The sequence below is a fragment of the Ambystoma mexicanum genome, chromosome 12 (assembly GCF_040938575.1).
Source record: "Ambystoma mexicanum isolate Mex_15411 chromosome 12, UKY_AmexF1_1, whole genome shotgun sequence".
Taxonomy (NCBI): Eukaryota; Metazoa; Chordata; class Amphibia; order Caudata; family Ambystomatidae; genus Ambystoma; species Ambystoma mexicanum.
The window spans coordinates 110149563-110174360 of record NC_090936.1 but is presented as its reverse complement, the minus strand read 5'-3'; the positions used below and the strand labels follow the sequence as shown (position 1 = coordinate 110174360).

Sequence of the window (24798 nt, the reverse complement as noted above, 5' to 3'; positions counted from 1 at the left end):
GAATGATGCTCAACTTGTGGCATCCCCCCGAAGTGTGTTTATCTGGGGTTTCCCCTTTCTCTTACTTGTGCATACACGTTCCTTGTGCTGGTGTCAGAGGTGGAAGAGGCCTGAGCTTTGGGCATGGAACCCTGAGGGGCCTATTGAATGAACTGACTTGGTGTTTTGCTTTGAAAGCTGAAAATAAACAAGTTTACGCTTGGGGAAGGGGTCCCCAAGGAACTCTAGGACATTGGAGATGTTTTCACGGTAAGGGGTCTCTGGAGGTCATTCGAACATTCCGGGGGAGTGAATCCATCTTTGTGACATTGACCAAATTGCACTGGTTTCGCCATTTTGGTTGAACCACTATTTTTCCTTTCCAAAAGACTTCCCATCACATTTTTGTACAGCGTGAGGGCAAGCATAGGCTTGGGGACCGACAGACTTTTATTTTGGACTATTAGACGACTGCCATTATAAACAGTCCTCGAAACAGTCCTCCCAGGTAGCTGTGCTAATCTGTGGAGGTTTTGTCCATAGATGAGGATCAAGAGTCCATGTATACGGTCCTCTCTGCATTCTTAGCCAAGGGACATTTCCTTGGAAAGTCTATCGACTCTCCACACCTTGGTGTCTGAGATATAGATGAGGATGCCCCTGACACCGGTACCTGCAGCGCCACAGGTTCCCGATCAACCGCCGACGAAAAAAGAGGAAGCGTCATTCGATGCCTCCTCCATCACATCGTGCCACAGCGGACCCTGATACGGCAACAGATATGGCCATGACTACGGATGCTCCTCCTAGGGTGTCCCCACCAGACGGTGGGAATGTTCCACTCCATGATTGCCAGGGCATCCAAGCTTTTCTAGTTGGTACCCAAGGAAACCAAGGAGGGCTTCTTGTACCAAAGGCGAGAGGCCAAAAGGAAGATGATCATTGCGGTTTCCTTTCTGGATGATATTTGGGAGGAGTGCTAGGCCCTCATGAAGAAGGCTTGCACGTCTCCAGCAAAACGGGAAAGGCTCTAGAAGTAGTACAGGATGCCGGATTCCGCACCCAAGTGCCTGAGGTCGCAGCCATCGCCGGACAGTTGCTGCGAGAACACAGTCGGCTAACCCGTCTTAATTGGTACAGCAAGGGGGAAAAGGATGGACGCCATGGGCAAGTGATTTAGATTGTAGCATCTAGAATAAAGGCGGCCAACGCCCTGGCGATCCTAGCAAGGTTCAACAGGGAATTGTGGTACAGGCTAGGACCAATTCTAGAGTTCCTACCGACGATAAGATGGAAGCCTATTTCCACATTCACAAGAAACATCGGAAATGTCTACGCTTTGTGGTGCAGGGACAGCACTACAAGTTTCAAAGCCCTACCATTCGGCCCCAAGAGTGTTCACAAAATGCCTAGAACCAGTGGCCGCCCATCTACGCCTACAGGGCATACACGTATACCTGTACCTCGTCGACTGACTGTTCTACGCCCACTCACGGGAGCTGGCTGACAGACGGATCCGGGATCCCGCATCAACTATCCTAAGTCCTGCTTCACGCCATCGCAGAGCACTGTCTCGGAGCCAGACTCAACAGTGTCTTGCCTGGCATCCCACTGAGGAGAAAGAAAGGTCCAACGACAGTTGGTGGTGAAGACGGCCATGATGCGGGCCATCAAGTTGTTACTGGCATGATGTCATCCTGCACCTACCTAGTCTGTCTCTGCAGGTTGCAGGTGCGACCCCCCCCTACAAAGATTCGTACATGTCCCTCAGATACAGGTGTCAGAAAGTTTCATGGACGAGATCCCTCTCAACAAGGAAATCCGACAGGCGGAGTGGTGAGGAGTCAACTCCCACATTGCCCAAGCCATAGGATTTCAGAACCCACCCCATACCAGGAGACCGTCACCACGGATGACTCCCTGGTAGGTTGAGGAGCGCACACAGGATGTCTACACGCCAGAGGCCTGTGGCTGCCAGAGGAGAAGTATCTCCATATCAACATCCTGGAGCTACAGGCAGTGTTCTGGGCCCTTGGGTCGTTCCAACCGTCTCTGAAAGGCAAAGTGGTGAGGATCTTCACGGACAACAACACCACCACCACTATGTTCTACATCAGTAAGCAGGGGGGCACTCGATCCCGGCTCTCTCCAACAAGGCCCAGGACTTATGGCACTGGGCCGTCAGACAGGTGATGTCCCTCCCTCTTCACCTTGCTGGAGTCCAGAACACCATGCAGACAACATCTTTGTAGGGAACTGCGCTCCTGCCATGAGTAGGAACTTCGTCTGGGTCAGTTGGACCGCCTGTTCATCGAATGGGGCAGACCCTAGATTGATCTGTTTGCAAAGGCTCCAAATGCCAGAAGTTTGCCAGCAGGTTCCACCAACCAAGAGCTTGGGGGACACGTTCTCCTTCCTGTGGGAAGGGCTGTTTCTGTATTCGTTCGCTCTCCTGCTATGTGTCAACACGCTCAGTGCCAATGCAAGATCATGCTCATTGCTGTGGCGTGCCAGAGGCAGATTTGGTATACAGACCTAAGCCTGTCAACGATACCCCCAGTTAAGTTACCGGTGGGTCCGGATCTTCTCTCCCAGAGCGGGAGGTACGGTCCTTCATTGCGACCCAGGATCACTGTACCTGAAGGCCTGGCTCCTGCAACTCTAAGTTTGGGGGCTATGAGTTGCCAGCGAACTGCAGGGAGGTCCTAGCCAAGGCCAGTGCTACGGCCATAAGTGGCAACGTTTTGCTACGTAGTGTCGGTCACAGTAAATTACCCCTCTGAGGATCACAGCGCCTCATATCTTGTCATACTTGCTGTCCTTGGCAAAGGCTGAGCTGGCTCAGGCATCCATCAAGGTACATCTGGCAGCTATCTCCCGCTACACAAAATCCCTGGGGACATCATCTCTGTGGTTGCACAGACTTGTCAAGGAGTTTCTCAAAGGCCTTTTCTGATCCTTCCCGCTGTTGAAAGCTCCAGCACCGGCGTGGGAACTCCCTTTCATTCTGACTAGATTCATGGGGGCTCCCTTCGAGCCTATGCATCAGGTCCCACTCGGTTTCTCTCGTGGAAGACTGCTTTCCTTGTGGCCATCACCTCTGCCAGGCGGGTAGGTGAAATCCAGGCCCTATCGTGCAAGCAACCGTACCCGACTTTCCACAAATCAATGATGGGACTGCATACGCACCCCTCTTTCATGAGAAGGTTCCGTCGAAATTCCACCTCAAAGAGCATTTGGTGTTACCATTTTTTTTTCTCGAAACCTTTTGACGCCGGGGTAGTTTGAAGTTCTACGTAATGCGCACAGAGTTTTTGGAAGACTTATCAATTGTTTGTAAACTTTGGTCCTGTGAACCATGGAACAGACTTGTCCATGGCTTCCATTTCAAGATGGCTTGCCGGATGCATCATGCGCTGTCATCGGTTTGGCGAACCGACTGCTGCCGGGCCGCCCAAGAGCCCACTTTACCAGAGCGATCGCTGCAACAACGGCATTCCTGTGTGATGTGCCCCTGCTAGACATCTGCAGAGCTGCTATGTGGAGGTCCACGTACCCCTTCTCGAAGTTCTACTACGTCAACAGGGAGGAGTCAAGAGTCGGCGAAGCAGTGCTGTGTAACTTGTTCGCTTGAGGTGCTAGAGGTAAGAGTTAATTGCTTCTGTTGAGCCTTGCCACCTCCCTTGGTTGTGTAATGTTGTACTGCTGTGTATTCATCATTCATGAGCATGTGAATCCATGCCAGACCCCATGCTGGAGAAGGTTTTAGTTGCTTACCTGTAACTATTGTTCTCCAGCATGGCTCTGGCATGGATTCACATGTGAACACTCCCTGCGGCCCCTCTGCCGCTCTTAGTCAAACTGCCACTTAACGTGCTTACCAAATTTGAAGATGACTGCCAGTGGTGGGGCTTACAGAGTGAACTGTCATTGGATGGGGCAGTATGACCCAGAGGACAGTGATTGGTTTAGAGGAGAAATACAATATTAAAGTGAAACTTGTTATCATTTACTGAGGATTCCCAGCCTGACGGGGAATATTCATGAGCATGTGGATATGTGCAAGACACATGCCAAAGATCAATAGTTAAAAGTAAGTAACTTAAACCTTATTCATTTAGGCCTTACACAAACTCTTATCAATGAAAAACACTTAAGCACTAACACTTCAATTTTACATACAGTTTGAATGAGATTGCAAGACGTAAGTGCAGTAAAACAAGTGTAAACATCCACATAGAAGTATTTTCAGGAGGCTAGGAGTCTCTTAAGGTAACTGAACGAGTTTTGGCTTGAGCCAACAATGTTCAAAAGCTCAATACAAAAAAAGGTGGTCTTAAACAGGCCCTCTCCCAATCTAACCACCCTAGGGCAGGCCCAGAATTGCATTCATGACCAGAATAACACTGTTCAAGGCTAGCAAGGGAGCGAGAGGGCTAGGGCTTTACGTCCATAGAACCCTAAGGAGACTTGAGGGAGGAAGGGTACAAAACAGTTGTTTGCTCACCCCCTGTACTCCGATTCATGCAGCGGCTTAACCAGTTCGCCCTTTTTTCGCCTTCCTGGATCGTCTCGTGGTTGAATCGCCCGTGCCAAGCACCCCGGTGGCCGGATAGCCACGCTTCACCACTACCGCGAATAAAAGGGTAGTACCTTTTAACCGGGTAACTCTGCGGCTGATTTCTTCCCTGACAGTGCTGCAACGACCTCCAGCTTTCCTCCGCGTGAAGATCTTCTCTTCCCCTGGATGAAGCAACGACTTGCATCCGCTGCCAGGAACAACTGCCCCCGCTGGAGCTTTCTCACCATTTCAGGTACTGTGTCCCGCCTGGTCTCCCTTGCAACAGACTGTTCAATTTGTTGCGTAAATCCTTGACTCTGTATCCTGGGGTGACCTCCGACCTGTTAACTAACTTTTCTGAACTGATCTAACTCCTTTTTGAACTATCTGCAAAGACTTTTAAAGTGCATTTCAACTGTGTGATCTTGGGCACATTACGCCTTGCTCTCTCCAAGAGTGGGCCTGGCCTATGAACTTTTTGATCAACCGTACACCCTGCCTTTCTTGACTTGCTGTTCTTTAAAAGTGTTGATATTGTGTGTTTTCCTATTTCTGCCTTTTCCCTCCCTTTTTAAATAATTATTGGAATGCCATCTTAGTTGAGCACTCACCTCTGTGTTGATAAGACTTGTCGAATAATTGATCAGGGAGGTGTATATATTTCTAGTGACTGTGTTTGAACTTGCTTGACATATTAGTGCCAGTGTATTTTTACAAGTGTTTTAAATAAATGCTCAAAAACGGCGGAACCTCGGCAAACATCTTGATGCTAAACCTAATTAAAGCCAAGGTAAAGCAGGGCTCTCGCCTGGTGTTCCTGGCCTTCATAGACCTTTCTCAGACCTTTGATAGAGTGGATAGGAGTCTGCTTTGGTCGAAACTGCATAAATGGAAATGCCCTACTGAAATATTAGATCCAATCAAAGCACTTCACACAGCTAACAAACTTCGAGTAAGATTCAACAACCAAGGAAAGCTATCTGAAGAGATTCCAGCAGAGAGGGGGGTGAAACAAGGGTGCCACTTAGCCCCGGCACGTCATCAGCTTCCTCGGCGACTTCAAAGATACTGAAATTTCAGTTCGAGCTTTCCCACCGAAAATAGGCAATACAAACCTATCTCGCCTCTTATACGCAGATGATCTAATTCTGTTAGACCAAACTGAAATTGGACTACAGCGCCAACTGACCAACTTGTCAAAATACATGAAAGCAAACAACTTGGAAATTAACAAATCTAAAACAAAAATCATGATCCTGGCGAAAAACCATTCCATGAAGAGCCGCAACAAAGAATGGTTTTTGGAGAACACCAAGATTGAAATTGTCGAACACTACAAATACCTGGGGCTAATGATGGACAGCTCAACACAAGAAACATGCATGCAATCTACTCTCTGGGGCAAAACCAGGAACTTAGCAGCCCAAATGAGATCCATCGACAAAAGATATGGCAAATTTTCGTTGGAGCCTCTAATTCAATTCTATAGAGGCAAAGTTGTCCCGGCGCTAATTTACGGAATGGGCGCGACCCTGTCAATGCCAAACTCAATCTGGGCCAAACTCAAAGGCTTGCTATGGCACTCAGTTTTGGGCTTACCAAACTCGGCGGCCATTGCAAATATCAGGCGGGATTTGGGCCTTCAGTCTTTACTGGCATTTGTCGAACAGAATTCTATGCAAATGTACAGAAAAATCATCCTTCCGGACACCCTTCCAATATACTAACTGATAGCCGCAGAAATTTCAACCGGCCGCACCAGTATTTTTAAAAAATGGTCGCTAAAGCAAAAAACAAAATTGGAAGAAATAGCCTGCACCGAAGATGAATTGGTCGGTAATCCGCAAAGAATCAAAAGAAAAATTGACCTAATGGACTGGATTGGCAGAGTCGAAAAGGCCCAAGCTAACAAATTGACCACACACCTGCCTCCAACATTTAATCAGCTAAAGGTTCTTCTGCATATTCAAAATTTCCGGATAAAAAACTGAGGACATTTCTGAGAGCCTGTTTGAACTTAATGCCCACACGCGAAATTCTATGCATTAGACTCCAGTCGGTGTCTAAAGAATGCAGATTGTGTCGATCAGCAAAGGAACCTGAAAATCTGAAGCACCTATTGCTGCATTGTAAGGCGCTCAGTCACAAAAGAAGTGCCTATCTCTCACACCTTGGGTTGCCAGTTTCAGTTTTAGATGAAGAGGTGGTGTGGAACAGATTAATGTCGGGAGAAAAGACAAATTGGACTATTGCGACAACAAAACTTCTGACAATCACTTTTGACAAAATGAAAGCACATGATTCAAAAGCTGGATAGAACAGAAATTACTCTGGTCAATTTATTTCTCCACGAAGACCGTCTTCAGTAATCTTCAGAAATTTCTCAGAAATGTATAGAAATCAAAGCAGCTTTGTAAAAATCAAAATTTGATTATATACAATAAAAAAAATATATATACTTTTATACCAAAGCTCTGGTCGGTGTTTGCTTGTGCTACTGTATCTTTGTACCTAATGCGTATACTCTATATACTGCCTAACTCTTCTTGAGAGAAGTCTGACTGCTCAGCCACAGCACCCAGGTAAATCTGGGTGGTACAGACTGCTACCAAGTGGGTTTACTGCCAAACACCTGTAGTCCTAAATTTTTTGCAGTGGTCCCTAAGGGAACTGCACAGGATTCTGCCTAACGCCACTGCATCTGCCCAGCAACAGACTTAGTGCGGCACAAATGTGTCCTGGGTCCGGACAGGCCCAGCCCCTATATCCAGCCACACACACAGACCACTACCTGTTCCTTGAAAGCAGGAGCTTTCCCTCGGAAAAGGCATCCTATGCATGGACAACCTGGCCACTCAAGGGCCAGAAGATTAAATTGTAAGATGGCCAAAGAGCAAGCAGCAATTTCATGGCATGGCTATTTTAGAGTTTATGGTACTCTAAATGGCATTGAGCAGTAAAATACAAAAGTGCACAAGACTAAAATAAGTGTCCATTGCCACCAGCCCATCCTGAACACATCATGTATCTCTATACAAAGTTATAGAGATCGTGTCTCTAGCACACTTCACAGAAGGTGACATGTAAAGAGAAAAATAAACAAATCATTTTTTGTGGGGAACAGAGTTCTCCTGCACTGACAGCCTTCGAGACTGATCAGTGCCCCCCAAACAAATGTGGTTATCTAGGTAAGTTTAGCAAAAAGGGTTCATTTCCCTCCAAAAGTTGGGAAAGGGTGTTCTATTGATGTCTATGGAGGGAAGGCAGCAAAATGAAAACTTATGAAAACTCATACCAAAGTCGGGACTAGCTCTGTTGTGTATTTTCATATGTTACAGGATTTATAGAAGCTGTAACTAGCATACATTTATGAAGTGTAAACCATATTGTTCATAACGCTGATACTCAAACTTCAAACACTCATACTACACACACTTATACAGAATCATTTGTATGCTCAATACGCCATACTCATCCCCCAAAAAACTCACGGAAATTAGATAGAAAATTAAATTCCTTTTTTAAATATTTAAGGTTAATCTAGTAAAAAGTAGTCTACAAACAGTGGGAATAACAAAGGTCCGTTAGAAACACTCCCTTTTGTATACCACTACAAATTCAAGTATGAAATTAAGTGTATGCATTTATTCCATACCACTACAAATCCAACCGTAACACTCACTTCAGGTGTAAGGCAGATTACATATTTTTCCTGGAGCCCTGAGTTTGTTTTCAGTGACTGTGGAGGAGTCTTCACTATAAAAGACTCCACCATTAAGGTATCAAATAAGGTCAAAACCTTAGGTATTTATTTACAATCTTCCCTAGGTGCAGAAGCCCAAACCGCGTATTTAAAGCGACATTGTCAATATTACCAAAGGCTTCTCTGCCAGCTCAGACCATTCCTAAACATCAAGAATAGTGCCACGATAGGGAGAGCTAGAATTCTGTCTCGCTTGGATTATGGGAACGCGTTAATGCTTGGCGCCAACAGCTGCCTGAAACAATGCCAGATTATCCAGAATAATGCTGTCAGGTCCTTCACTAACAAATCTAAGCGTGAACACATCACCAAGGACAGAAATGATCTCCATTGGTTGGCAGTGAAGGAACAGATCTTGTTTAAATCACTGACCGTAACCCACCAATGTCTCTATGGCACGGCGCCAGCATACCTCAGGAAAAAATTCAGTTGGTATGAGCCGAGCCATAGTTTGAGATCCGCCAAAGAAGGACTGATCAATCCCAGCCTTCCAGGTAAAGCCACTGGTCTCGGTCGAGCTTTTCCGAGCCTGGCGACTTCCCACTGGAACAAACTGCCTTACAGCCTTAGACTGGAAAGCTACATCCAACTCTTTAGGAAGCAATTGAAGACCTTTCTCTTCAAATAATTAGGCAAACCGCATCATGTTGCCATCTTTCTGCTCCTCCTTTCTCTACTCTTTTTGTGTCGTCCCGTTAATCTTCGTCCTTGTCTTTTTTCGCCCCCTGATGCTTGCGAGCTTCGGCGCGTTATAAATAAATAAAATAGGCGTTTTGTCCACACTGTGCTGCTGAAACCTACAAGACCTGCTACAACGTGCGTAGCGGTGAAAAAGCAGTGTGCGGCGAGGCGGGCATAAGCTAAGCCAAACAGGCTAAAATATGCGAGGGAAAGCCACAGCAGAAGGGAACCATTACAATCTACGTAAGCCCAAATTACATGGAAAAACACGGTACAAAAGGTCTGATAAAGATTTCTTACAAAACCGAAGTAATGCGCCCATGTAAGCAAACCAAGCAATTAAGTGTGGAAACCACAAAATATGGCCGCTAATCTAAACACGGGCCAAATAACTTAATTTAAACTGTGAAATAAAGTAAAAACGGGGCATACTCTGTCCAAACCTTCAACTGATCAACCTGTGGCCACAAACCATATCGGCACTACACCCTGTGTATCGTTTGACGAGATCACATAGATCTAACCAAGTTCTTGTCGATCGTCTTTGTGGCACATCAAGGTCCTCAGCAGAAAAAATAGTGGAGCTTAACCCCCTGCTATAGTATCGGAGGCCACAGTTTCCTGCAAAGCAGGAAGAAAACACGCTGCAACGTCTATCACTGGCACCAAGCCTATTTCCGCCTACCGCCAACTCACCTAGCAGTGTGTATCTGCCAAGTGCCACAATGCGTAAAGAGTTGACTGAAGCTATAATTGAGGAGTCACTGTGGTTATGGATTTTGTAGTTAATCCTGCTGCCGTTCCAAGGATCTTGTGGGACAAGGCTCCCGAATTCCCATGTACTGAGATAGGAGAGATCACACTGCCAGACCGTATGTATGGTTCCACATGCATTGCATGTTTCTGGATCACAGTATGGGTACCCTCTATCATGGCCCCTTCCCCACAGGTTACTTAATTCCACTGGCCTGTTCACATACTGGCTCCCACCACGCCAGTGGCATACCCACATTGCGCGCATACGTGCCATCTCATTGTCAACCATCACCAGGCCCGATTACTGTGCCCTGTCTTTTTAATCCCCTCCCCTACTCGACCATCCAGCTGGCATCCTTCGGCTAGCTTCCTTATCCTGACGGCTGTACACAACTCGATAGTCAGCCCGTGTCTGCTATGTACAATCTGATCCTTCTACTTAAACCAGCAGTGTAGCGCACTATGCCTTAGAATCATGCACAACTCCGCAATTCGTTCTGGTGGCCGGCGCCCATCTCTATGGAAATTAAGCAGCGAATCAGAGCAGTACTCTGAAACTGCCGCCCAACCAATCGTTGACACTCTGACACTTCAAACATCTCCAACGAGATGGTGGACAGGTTTGACAGATCGCTGTGACCGCCCATCTTGTAGATGGAGGCCTCCGTGGCCCCACTGGTAAGTCGCTCCCCTTTCCCTGCTATGTGCTTCCTAATGCTCGCCTAAAGGCTCCCCCCCCCCCCAACCCCCTTGCTCCTTGCACATGCCACTGCATTGTATGCATGGCGCTAACCTTAACCAACTCGTCCCCCTTGCGCACCTTGCATCAGGATCACCGGACACTCCTTGTCGGGCTCTATCAGGCCCATGTGCCTCAGTACACTGGTTAACCCCCGCACCCCCACTGTCGCACGGCACATGTCTTGCATACCTGCCACTTGCTAGCAACCAATTACACCACTACCAACCAGGGCAAACGTGCCTGCCTAACTAAGTCTCCTCACACAATACTACATTCTTTTAGCCTGCTATACATATGCACCTGTTGCGCCACCCCACCGCGCCTGCATTTCCGTCCTCGGGCGCACTGTCCTGTTCCCATGCAACTCGCACAAACAAGGCATTATACAGCCCCTGGCCCAGTAATAATTGCCAGGCATTGACAACTTGCCTCACCCATCACACTGTCTACTGGCATCCACGGCTTCTACTGAGCTGCGGATTTATACTTGCCAGGCATTGACAACTCGCTGCAACCCCCACCCCACGCCCCAAATCAGTCTGCTGGCATACACGGGTACAACCAAGCTCCGGATTATTCTCCCCTACACCATCAGACTGACTCCACCCATTCTCCTTTTCCTCCTAGATGCTATCCATCCTCTTTTCCAAGGACCATCTCAGCACTATACTTTGGTAAGACCCTTTAAATTCAACAAAATTGATTGGAGTCCACATACCTACACTTTCTGTAACATCTTCTCTCCCCTTTGGGACAATTTCTCATTATGTAAATATGTGCCCATCCGGGTCATGCTTAAATGGTCACTTATGCAATGTCGAACTATGTATATGTATGTCATGCCACATTCACTAAACACCATTGTTCCATACACATGACAACTGAATGTACTAATGGAACTTGAAAATGTAGACCATCCAACAATCATGTTTTTAACTACCACCAAATCACGCACGGCAAACCACCACATCACCAATTGGCACCATCACCTTTCCACAACATCACAGCCCTGGTTAAAAACCCATTGGTCCAAACACGTTTTGGCTTTTTCGCATGTGAATGGCAACCTTGTTGCTCTCAAGAAGGCAGCAACCGCTTGCCCATTAAAACCAATACTACGCACATCTAACAGTTTCAAGACTCATCATTTGCCACCATGGAGGCACTATTGCATTGAGTGAAAACCATCATATCCAGCGCCTATTGCAACGGTGTTCCAGCACGCTCCTCTCCTAACTTAACTATTACTCCTACCCAATTGCCAAGTAATCTGCTCAATTTTGCCATCAAAATTCATCTGAAATGATGTGACCGTGTCTACACTGAAACTCAAAAACACAGTGAATTGTTGGGAACGCTGTGAAATTCATTAAGCATCGAACGTTTGCGTGAAGAAAGAGCGACTATGGAAAACTGTGAAAGTAAGCAGCCATGTTCTGCTGCCATAATTTCTACTCAGGTCGACCCCAACTTAACAGTTGACAACGATAAAATGTTACTCACCCGAAACATATTCAACACGCAAACAAATATGGCGCACTGCAAAACTGCAAAAAAATCACCAAAAGACACAGCAAAATTAATTCCTAATGGCAGAGAGTCTGGAGATCAAAAGCAGTCACTTAACTCCACAGTCTGTGGCTGTCTGTGGATAGCCAGCAGGTTAAATCAAAACGAGCAAGGAAACGTGTAAACAAAAAAAACTTAACCAGCAGAATATTGGTACTCTTACTAGTTGGCTCCTCTCCGACAGCCAACATATTGATGATGACACTCGTGAATCGGTCACCAGTTCCTTTAATGTACCGAACGAAAAAGATAATCTCCCTGGCAGCAACATGCAAAGAAAAACTGTAATCTGGAGGCACCTTGCAACAGTACGTCTGAGTCTCTACCAGTAATGGACCTACTGCCTGCACAAATACTCGATGCAAGAATAGTGATATTGGGCGAGATCAGTGATACAAAATCTAAATAGAATGTCTTTGTTGAAAATCTTCTCAAATTCCCACACTGCGGATTTTAAAATCCTGCAATTTTGATTTTATTGAGCCCATAAAAAGCAGCTTTGGGTCAGTATCCCACATTCATTGCCTCCTCCCCTCAACTGTCTGATTAGGAGTGAACATGAATGATATGATATGGTATTTATAATGCGCTTAATAACCAGAGGTTTCTAAGCATGCACCCGGGGATCAAACCTGTGGTGCTCTGTGTCGTCTTGCTTACAAGGCAAGCATGTTGCCCCTGAGCTATCCTCCCGAGACTCAAGCAGAGTGTTTGGGATACAACTTAGGTAAGGTCCAACCTGATATTGTTCCATCTCCATGTTGTGATCGTTGTCTGGAAGTGACTCCCAAAGAAGTAGTAAACCACAAAAAAAGCAATGGAACCAAACCAGAGTGTCTTGACAACCAAATAGCCTGGAAACGGCTTAAAGATCTTGTGAAACAAATGGAATCCCCAGAAAAATTAGAGCTTATCACTGGCCTCGTGGAATGCCAGGGGCCACTCGCACTGCATTAATGGAGGACCTTCCCTTAGCACTATCACGTCTTACCCAGTATTCCCGCTTCAAGAGGCTTGGCTGACCACTTATTTCTATGTTAACAACCATGTTGTGCCTCATGTAAATGCCAAAAAAGGGATCAGGGGCCATCCATACGGTGTTTTAATTATCGGGGTGAGCCACAAATTTGAAACTAATAGAATTGATGTACCAGTAGGTTGTGATAATGTGTTAGCAATTGAACTGAAACTGAAATCTTCCTCTGATGCACACCATACTATTGATAAATGTATACGACCCGCTCACCTGTAATTATACTACTGCTATAATCGATTATAGCGATGCAATAACACCACAATGGCTTATCCTTTCGAAAAATTGCGTGATCATAATAGGCAGTGATTTTAATGCCAAATCTACATGAAAGCTGCCATGCATAAGATCGCAAGTACCAGTATGATGGCCCACACCAAGCCTAACGCTAAAGGTAAAATATGGAATGAGTTTCTGGAACAGTGGGGTTTATGGCCGCTAAATGGTAGAACTTTCAGTGACGCACCTGGGAAACCTACATGGGATAATCTACTAAAAACTAAAACCTTGCACTACAAATGTGGTAGTGTTCCATTATTACATCAGGTTGCAGATTTTAAAGTAGTCCGCACACACCGTAGTGATGACGCCCTTGTTTACTTGCAGCTAGACATTCCACTAAATGTGGTAAATGATCGGGGCCTGATCAATTTGTCCACCAACAACAAAGGTAATCGTATACGGCGGTCTCAAACATTAAGAAATTCTGTAATGCCATACAACAATTCACTTTTACCTTTCCCAATGACTTGTCTCGTGACCAGATGGAGGAATTCTTAAAAAAATTGTCTATAAAGAATGCTCCTTTTGAAAGAGGTTACTCCTTCTATCACAATGAAAAAGCACTGTCAACATATTTGACACTGAACTACTTTATGCCAAGAGATTACGGAGGAAGAAAAAACAAAGGTAGGGGGAATGAGTCAAAACAGTTAATAAATCCCATTGATGAAGTGTTGTGGAAGGCCCACTTTGAATAAAGTATGTATGAGCAGGGACAGGAATTTGAGATGAGGAGCAATCTAGATAAGTGGCCACTGCTTCTTACAGTACACAGTATTAAAATGGCTAAATTTAACACTCAAGAGCTCCTGGCACTAATGGATTGGCAATGTGGTAATAAAAGCTAACCAACATCATGGGCTGCTATGCTTCACTTACTTTTTAGCAAGGTATGTAGAGAAAGAAAGTTGCCTACTTCGTGGACCTCCTCCATCCTGATCCCAGTGTTTAAAGCTGGTGATCGATTGTTACCCAATAACTACCGCCACCTTTCCCTTTTAGACCCCTCAGGGAAGGTGTTTGCAGCAATAATCCTAGACCACCTCCAAAGCTGGGCAAACCAAAGAGAAATTAATGCACCCTTTCAAACTGGTTTCAGGTCTTGCTCAAGTACGTTACACAACATCAGGATGCTTGATACAATTTTAACCAAGGCCAAAACATATATGGGCATTCCTCTGTGATGTATGCACATTTTACCGCTGCTTTTGACAGTGTTAGTCGATTGGTACTGTGGAATAAACTCAAATTGATGGACTGTCCTACATGGTTAGTGGAAATGGCAATCGCACTACATACCAAAAACACAGCCCAAATAAAACTGGACAACCAAGGATTATCATCTGCTCCCATTAAAATTAACTAAGGGCTGAAGCAGGGATGTTTATTTGCTGTCATGGTTAATTTGCATTTAGCAGATTTGTTGACTAGATTGGAAGACAAAGCAATATGCCCTGCTAAAATGAAATATTGGAGTTTCAGATATGTTATATGCCGATGACCTTGTGATCATAGATCACACATTTAGGGGGACAAGACTACTTTTGGAGGAACTAGGCAAATATGTCAATGAAAATGGCTTGAAGATTAACCTGACAAAGGCCCAAATAATGTTGGTCTCTACCAGAAAAATTCTAAAAAGTAAAATGACGACTAGCTGGGGATCGGTCACATACACTGATAATTATAAATTCTTGGGTGTTGTGATGCACTGTCAGAAGAATTAGTGTCACATTAGAGATGCCAAGATCCGACATGCTAGGCAAATCACTATGATGATACGAGGTTTTGTTACAGGCCATGCTGGATATTCATTGGCTGGTATAGTGATAGTATACAAACAATGGTTTATACCAGTCATTGCATACGGGCTGGAAGCACTTGCCATTACTGAATGGAGGTGGATTGACAGAATTGAAGTGTCTTTTTGTGCACTATTCTCAATCTGCCCCATAATTGTCCTATCCAATATGTAAGGTTGGAACTTGGACTAACCTCACTTAAAGCCATGATTCTATTGAGGTGTGGCATGCTGTATCTAAAAGCGCTAACAAACCCAGTATGCTCAGTATTGCGGATTCTGGGTTCTATAACTAACATCAGCAACAACAGAAATGCTGATGTATATGGACGATCGATTGGCATCTCCTCATTGAAGTTAATTGGACACCAGGGTCTGTCCGTTGTGGTTTTTTCACCAAATTTTAAAAAAGCATTCACTTATAAGGTCAATAATTGGGGTTGGACCAATAATTGTACCCACTTAAGTGAATTACAGAACTACACCCATATCCAAGCTATAGTACATTCTTACCTTCGCCCCCAAAATTATCTGGTAAAATTTCCTGGTACTGCTGTTCGGCTGCTAATGCACACTAACCAGCTTCCTGTACGTGCCCTAGGGGGCGGGCGGTAAGTGGAAGCTGGCCCCGGATAAAAAAAATGTTGCATGTGTAAAAACACTAATAACATTGAATCTGTCAGACATGTGCTAAGAAAATGTCCACTTCTCTGTATATATGACCCTGTTCAGAAAATATATACACAACTATGACACATTAAAATCGATTGAATTCTGGCAGTATTGTCTAAACACTGAGTCAGGAGGTATGCACATTGCACTTTAGAGTCTGGGACAATGTTCTACCGTTGTTGGGTAATGATAATATGCAATGAAATAACAGATCCTATCTTTATTCTTTGATATGTACTTTTAGACTTTAGAGCACTATTTGAAATGTTTACAAGATCGAATAATTTTTAGTCAACCAATTATTTATTTGGAAGTATGTTCAATGTTTTATGTATGTTTTGATTGTACAAAATGTGTAACGAAAAGTTGTGAAAGTTTGATTTTTGAACTAAACACAACTATAAATAAATGTGTCTTCACTTGGGGCTTAGTTTAGTGGATTTTGGATTAGATTTCAGGCCTCAGTGACTAGGACGAGAGAAAGTCTGTCAGTGGGGAAACGTTAATTTTAGGGCTTTTATACTTTCCTCACCCCATATATGTATGTTTGATCTGTTCAAGTAAATGTATAGCCAATATGTATAAAAGATATTCAAAGGAAACTAGGCCCTACTCTACATGGAACTTAAACATGTTTTATTTTTCAGTGTTGGATCCCGTGTGATAACTTTGGCTTTGGCTAGAAGGCTTACCATTGCTAACACTTACAATGGTACACTTACTCGCCCCTCTACTTTGACAGCCATCCTTTCTTTTCTTTCCTGATTTTTATTTTCCATGTTAATCGGTAAACTTGTTAATCTTTTCCTAAACCCTTCTTTTCAGTGATGCCTGCACAAACTGTATGTGAGCTCATAGTTTAACAAGACTGCATGTTGAATACTTTCTTGTACCCTGGAATGATATATTATTGCATCTGTTCATCCCCTTTCATAAATCTGTGAAAATGATGCGATTACCAAGGCCACAACAGTTTTAGTGAACTTTATGGTCCTTGTCCTGCTTTGCCAGGATGCCATGTGACTTACCCCCTCGAGTTTTGTTATTTTACCATGATTGCTGGCATCAGATCCAAGACTCAGTTCGGTCAGACCTTCTCAAAGGAACTCTTATGTTGTAGGCATGTGCCATAGGCTGCATTACTCCCCGTTTGTCTACCTGGGGGTCTGGAGGGAGGAGTAGGGAATGTACCTGTAAAAGCAAATTACTTGTTGGTAACACTTCAACAGGATAGTCTTTAGTCTCCCATCCTCCAGTTTAACCCGATCACTACCATAAGTAAGTTTGGTATGAGAGAAGAGAGCCACGAGAAAGGAGACAGTCGAACACTTAAAGGGGTTATCTTACTGTAAATCCTGTACATGTACAAATAAGATCCTCTACCGTAACCCATGTTTCACCCACATGTCTATTCTTTCTATCATTCAGTTGTTCATCAAGTGTGGGTTGATATATCCAACTGAGTGGCTTATTCTGGGGGAGCGCTAGAGGGTTGCACATTAGTTTGCAGTGTATAGTAAGCAAAACTGCCTGTACAGAAGATGCAGATGTCCGTGTTGACAGCAATGTCAAAAGTAAGGCTCTGCTGTGTGGCACATTCAGTTTTATTTCTGCTAAATAAAATTACTCCAATTATCCTCCTGTAATTTCTAGGCACTTGAACAGGACAAGAACAATGAGAAAGCCCTCTTTCGCAGAGGAGAGGCATATCTGGGTATGAACGAATTTGATTCCGCCAAAGAAGACTTCAGTATGGCTCTCCGGCTATATCCTAGCAACAAAGCTGCAAAAGCACAGCTGGCTGTGTGCCAACAAAGAATAAAACAGCAACATGAACGAGATAAGAAGACTTATGCAAACATGTTCCAGAGGTTTGCAGAGAGGGATGCCAAGGTAAGCAATTTGACTGTCTTAAGTGTCGTGAGAGAATTGTGCTTTGGACCAAATCTGGCAAGCATGAATTTCTGAATATCAAATAAGTAGCACACACACAATTTCTTACCTTCTCTTTTAACCTGTAGTCTCGGCCTCCAAAGACACGATCTAGCAGCAGCTGCATACCACCCTAAATAGTGATTTGTCACAGATGGTTTCAGAAGTCCTTAAAGATAGGTCTACAATCGTTTGAGGTTTGTAACGGGGTTCTCAAGAAGGTTTGGGTGGACCCTAGCCCAGTCGTGCCTAACCCTGACTATGATGTAGAGATGTAGTACGAGTGCTAGGTAACCACTACTATCTACTTCTAGGATGTCAATGAGGGAGGACATACAAGTTGTGGCCTTCCACTCCCTCTGGGACTTTTGCAGGGGGTTCTCTGTTAAGTTTTGTGATTATTGTATCCAGATGTTCTTACCACTCCCCTCTCCCATCTTTTCCTACACTCCTCTAATTACTACTTCAATCTCCACATGCCTGTCTTCTTACTTGTCTCTCTCCTCAATCTTCCTTACCTCTCCTCCCTCAGTGGCCTTGATCTTACCCCCCCCCACCAGCACTCACCCTCCTCTCTGCCTCGATCACGCCACACTGTTTCACTCCTTGCTCCCTCCATCTCCTTCTTCTACCCTTACCCTACGCTAAGTCACACTTTCAACATTTTAAGGTAAGTAAAAATACTATAGAACATATATATATTTCTGAGGCTTGTGGAATCTGCTTAGATCACATGGTGTTCATAAGCCGACATCTAGTAGAAGCTGCAGAGTATTACAGTTGTAGTTTTCGAAATTCGAAAAGGGACGTTGACAGGGCGTGTCAGTAATACTATCCCTAGTGTGACGTCCACTGTACCCATGGTCCTTTATGCATCAAGGTCCCTCAGATTGTTTTTTCTGCCATCGTAGACGGGTGCAAAGTAGCAGAGTTCTCATTTCAGCTTAACGCCATTGATCAATTAGAGTTAGTTACTCTTCCTATCCTTTATATCTTTCGCTCACTGGCTATCGATAACATCTCTGACGGCGGTGAGGAAGACGACCGTCAAATAAGACTCGCATTGACAGATCCTTTTGGCTTTGGAGGGCCGCTTCGGGCTTCGGCCCACACTGTAGGGAGAGAGGGGGGGAGGACATTGAGAATGTATTTACCTCGGGGGGGGGGGGGGCGTGGCCAGCAGCGAGATGAGAAAGACTTGAGTCTCTCCAGCTCCCGCGACCGCAGCGCACATCCTGACCAAAACGCCTGATTTCTGAATAATACAGGACCACAAACATCCCTGACGGGTGTCGGACATCCTGGGGCAGAAGTGATGCGAAAAGCGTCAGAAATCGCTCCCGAATACAGGTGCTTGGGGCACAAAGAGTTCCGAGTGGGCGCCGACCAGCCCGACACAAAGATGGCCGCCTGCGTGAGGCAACAAACCTACTGAAGCAGGAGAATGAGGCGTTGCTGCCGTGGAACCTCTACCACCACCCTCTCACCAAAAGCGGCGGAGGTGGAGCACAGTCCCTGGGGAGGCTCCGACGGAGACAGAGCGCCCCCGCCGGTGGGCGGCACCCTGGGCCCTGATGGCCGTGTCCCGAAGCGGGCCCCCGGGGGGGGGGGGAGAACGTGCAGCGCCACAGAAGTGGTGGATCGGGGTCCCCCCTGACCTGCAGCGCGGCAGGATACCCCTCTCAGTGGTGGCCTGCTGGAGGCTCAGGAGCGGGGGTGTCGGCGGGTGCCCCTCTGGCACCCCCCCCCCTCCCACAGTGCACCTTGGTGTGGCTCCCCGGTGACGAGCACACCAGCCCGATCGAGGGCCTGGGGGGCCTGCGGAGTGCTGCGGCAGTGCCGTGCAGTACGCAGGAGGCCACCAACTGTCCAATATTGAAGGGGCCTGTGGGAGCGAGGAGTTCCATGACGGCGGTGAGCACACCACCCTGAGAGCGGGGCCTGAAGGCCTGCACCGCGCAGCAGCAGAGGCGTGGCCCACGCACACACCATCAGCCCTATCCGGGGGGGGGGGGGCGCAGGAGCACTTTGAACAGCAGCCACACAGCCTGAGGTGGGAGGCCAAGAGTCCCACAGCATGCCGCAACTTCGGCGCCCTGCCCCAGTAATAAGCGGGCTAGCTCTGAGGGGAGACGGAGTGGCCACGTAACCGCCCAGCATCCCCAACACCCACACCAGACAGAGCAGCAAGCAAGCAAACCGCCGGGACCCACGGCAAGGTAAAGATGCGCCTCACACCCGGGGCATATCAGGGACACGCAACAGGCAAGCCTCGCTGTGCAGCTAAAGGCCCACGCACACGGCTGCGATGCAGCAGGGCGCCTCCCGGACCACATACGACAAAACCGGCCATCAGCACAACACTGAGGCCCGGAGGTGACACTCCACACGGCGCAGGACCACCATACACTACCCTAACCCGCTAAGGCACCAGAAAGAGATGACCACGGCCAGGGGCTAAGCATAGCAGGCACATCCACGTGGCAACAGATCAAAACAGGGCACACCGGTGCCGGACTGGACACTTGGGTCACAACCAAACCCCATTCCGCAGAGGCTTTGGAACACGATCAGAGTGCTGAAAGACCACAAAGAAGTGAGCGGATAAAGAACATATCGTTACTCAATTACCATAAGGTAATCACAGCGCAAGGGCTACATCCACGAGGCGCAACAAAGCATGGGGAAAGATGAACCAAAAAGACTTCCCACTCAAAGCAGAATGGACCAGTACACCATTCCCCCCCACCACCGGCCCCCGACCTCAATTTGTTATCCTCGGAGGACGCAGAGTCAGACCATACGATTTCTCTGAAGGACGTTATGGCCTCCATAGCGGATTCCCGCACATCAATGGAACAGAAGATGGACGGGATAAGCCTTGATGTATCCCTCCTCAGGCATGACCTTCAAAAACTAACAGCACGCATTGGAGAGGCCGAACAACGTATCTCCAACACAGAGGACGGGATACGCAAAATGCAACAGCAACTCCGGAGCGTCACATCCAAGCTCAAGATGCTGGAGGACAGAATTGAAGATGGAGAAGGAAGATCTAGACACAACAATGTGCGTATACTCTGCATACCCGAGAAAATACTCATGCATGGAACTCTTCCTTGAACAGTGGCGCACTGACCTCTTTGAACTTGACTCCTTTTCCAAGTTCTTCTCTATAGAAAGAGCACACAGAATGCCCATGGGCAGACCGGTGCCCCCCCCACGCACAGTGATAGCAAAGTTTCTAAACTATAGAGACCGAGACGCACTATTACAACATGCACGCGCCAAGGGCACGATCACCTTAAACGGCTCCAAGATCGCCTTCTTCCCAGACTACACAAGGGAAGTGCAGAAAGCGAGACAATCCTTCGATCATCTCAAAAAGCAACTACAAACAATGGGTGTTAAATACGGTCTGCTCTTCCCCGCACAGCTCAAAATCTATCCTAAGGGAACCACAATCCACTTTAATGACCCCAAGGAAGCATGAAGCGGGGCTGAACAACACATAGTAGACTGGTCGACCTCTTGTGGCAGCAGAGGAAGAAACCCCAGACCACAGCCTGACTAACAACTAGCACCCCGACATCCACCAGCACAAGATCTGCCGGAAGACCTAGGAAGATGACCCCCCCCCACCTTGGTCTCCAACAGAACCTTGAAACTCGGACATGAGTACAAACCGACTCACCTAACCACCCACAGCGCAACTCGACACCTACAAGGGGATCATATGCTTTCATGATGTGGTCGCGAGGAAGACATGCGTCCTCATGTCAAGGGGCCCCCCCTCCTATAAGTACACTTTATGACAGCACTAGCGGTAGCACCCCCCAGTCTTGCACCTCAAGGGGGAACTATCTGAACCTTAAGTTTAGTTTGGCGCATCTAAGTTGTCCGGTTGACAACTTGAAGTTCTCATGTTCGGGCGACCGATGCTTCTAGTTGGGAGGAGTAAAGGGTGGGGAGTTATGGGTTTCTTGAGTTTAGTTACGAATGGGACCAGTCCAGCACGAAGCACACTCGTCGGACAGGAGGGCAACAGCACATGAACGCAGATTAGCCTGGCACTTAGCGCCGCTATCACCAACACACACTGCTCTAACCACGGGCAGACATGGCATCACGTAGCCCCACCACCAACGTCTCCAGAACGCTCAAGATCATGACCTAAAATGTCAACGGCCTCGGCATTGGGGGTGAGCGCAGTTTGGTACGACAATTCCTAAACAGACTCGCACCAGGCATAGTATTTCTGTCTGAGACCCACCTCGCAGCACTGAGTGTACCCTATTCAAACGCACAAACTATAAACTTGCACTTCATGCAGGCTTTACTATGGGCTCACGGGGTGTCATGATACTGATACACAAACTCCCCTTCCACCGCAACAGTTACCCAGGACACCGGAGGCAGAATGTATACGCGACAGGCAAGCTCTGGAAACAATCTATTGCACTACTAGCCATCTATGCGCCATCCACCCTGCTATCACTGCTATTTACCGATATCTACTCCTTGATTACAAAAGACACGTCCAACATCACAATAATAGGAGGGTACTTTAATGAAGTCATGGACACAGCTCTGGACAGCTCACATCTACGCAGTAGAAACTCCAGTATACCCACCAAACTTGCTACATTTACATACGCCCTGGGCCTGTGTGACGTATGGCGAGATCTCCACCCCAACACCAGATAATACTCCTTTCACTCTGGAGCTCATGCCTCGCTCTCCACATAAGATTACTTTCTCCTCCCATCAACTGACTTACATAGGGCACAAGAGGAATGTCTGCTTCCCCGAGGTATTTCCGACCACTCCCCACTGGCGCTAACAATCAAAACATCCAGGCCGATTTACTCACCCCCCCCCCCCCCCCCCCCCCCCCCTGCCTAGCTGGTGCCTGAATAACTACTATCTGGGCATTCCAGACCTGGTATATAAGCTCCAACAACCAAAATATATTTTGAGCATCGGACCCAGAGTCACTAGGGGAGGCCTACAAGGCAGTACTGAGAGGTGAACTCATCTCATGGACAACCGCACACAGGAAAAAACGTCTACACAAGGTCCACGAAGCGGAACAGCAGGTAAAACAGGCAGAGGAAATGCACATTACTCAAGACACGCCTGGTATGAACCGAGCCCTACTCCTAGCACAGAAGCAACTCCAGAACATAGCACTAGATAATGCCAGGCACGCACCCAAGGCAATGCGGTCGCGGATAAACGAAACGGGGGACAAGGCCGGCAAGATGCTGGCGTGGCTGGAGCGCAGGGACGCAGCCATGTAAGGCAGTTGGAGACAGGGAGCCCAAACCCACTAGTTTCAGATCAAGACATAATGTGGGGATTTGCGGCCTATTATGCTGAGCTTTATAAGACACCCACCACCAGCATAGATGCTTCACTTATTGAGGGAATTCATTTCCCTACTTTAAACACGGCACAACAGGATCTATTAGAGAGGGATATCACGGAGGATGAGTTGTTGAGTGCCATGTCCGGCCTCCAATCCGGCAAGTCCCCAGGCCCAAACGGTTTCCCGATCGAGCTATGGCGGAAGGTGAGAACCAATGTAGTTGCCCCACACCTACTGCGAAAGTACCAACACGCACTGGACCGGGGCACCCTATCCCCGGATCTGAGAGAAGCCACAATAATAGTTTTGCCCAAACCGGACAAACCCCCTGAAAGCTGTAGTTCATACAGACCTATTTCACTCATAAATAGCGAAACCAAAATATTAGCGAAGATACTAGCAGACCAATTGCAGCAGATCATCCCCTCCCCGATTCACCCTGATCAATGCGGTTTCATGCCCCAGAGTTCAACGCGCATGAACCTTTATAGACTGCACTCAGCCCTGGAAAAAGCCGACAGCATACAAGGTCCGTTGGCTTTATTAGCAATTGACTTTCAAAAGGCCTGGGATGGGAGGCTATTTGTGACATAATGAGGCACATGGGCTTCGGCAGGAACTTTATGAACTGGGTGCAACTACTATACAACTGCCCAACGACCAGAACTAAGCTCAACTGCTAGCAATCAGACCCCTTTAGACTGGGCGGAGGCACTAGGCAGGGCTGCCCCCTATCAGCTATGATCTTTGCAATTGCTATCGAACCCCTGGCTATTCTCCTGTGAAACACCACTCTGGTAGGGCTTCCGCTGGTCAGAGACATGGGAGGACAGAGTCTCGCTCTATGCAGATGACCTGCTCATCTACTTTTTTTTAAAAAAAAATATTCTTTATTGGCATTTCAACATAACAGTTCCAGAACTTCCCCCCCACCCTCCCTAACCCTCCAATATCAAGCCCTCCACATACATGAACCTCGTTAAACAGCCCCTCCAACCGCTTCCCAGTCCCCCCCACCCCCAATCACCGCTTCCTAGTATCTTATCTACTTCCTCTTGTTCCAGTGATCACAGCATAGCAGGCTTCAGTGTCAATTGTTCGGTGAGAATCGGGCCAGTCCACCTTCCGCTCACCCCTCCGGGCTCCCTTCTCCCCCATATCCCTCATCTTCCCCCTCCTGCCCCTGCCTCTTCACGGTGGGCGCAGGTCATTTTCCTTCGCCAGATCATTTAACATTTGGGACCAGTGGACCGTCACCACCTCTCGGTCTTCACCCGTCTCCCAGTTCTGCAGCACCGTTAATTCCGCTAGCCCCCACCTCCGTACATCCTTCCGCCATAAATTGACCATCGGGCCCTGGGTCGATTTCCACGCTATTGCCATTCAGCGCCTAGCCAATATGAGCAAAAAACTTCCCATTCTGTTCCGTACCTTATACTTAAAAGGTCTGATGAACTCCTGCCACAGAGTCACACACATGCTGAAGAGATACGGGGTTTTCAGCGGTCTTCGCGTGAACTGGTCCAAATCCACCTTATTCCCCATAGGCAGTATGACGGCCGCAAGACCTGCAGACTGCCCTTACCAAATCGTAACAGAACAGTTTAAATACCTCGGTGTACAAATTACGAAGCATCTCACGGACTACATATCATT

General features: G+C 46.9%; 1 protein-coding gene across 1 annotated transcript in view; it reads left to right on the top strand.

Annotated features, from left to right (window-relative positions):
• Window positions 1–24798, top strand: part of FKBP4 (FKBP prolyl isomerase 4) — a 770108-nt gene that overhangs the window by 656946 nt on the left and 88364 nt on the right. The window contains exon 9 of the mRNA XM_069628122.1: window positions 17493–17732. Coding sequence (XP_069484223.1) covers window positions 17493–17732 — 240 coding nt within the window. The remainder of the gene's footprint in view (window positions 1–17492; window positions 17733–24798) is intronic.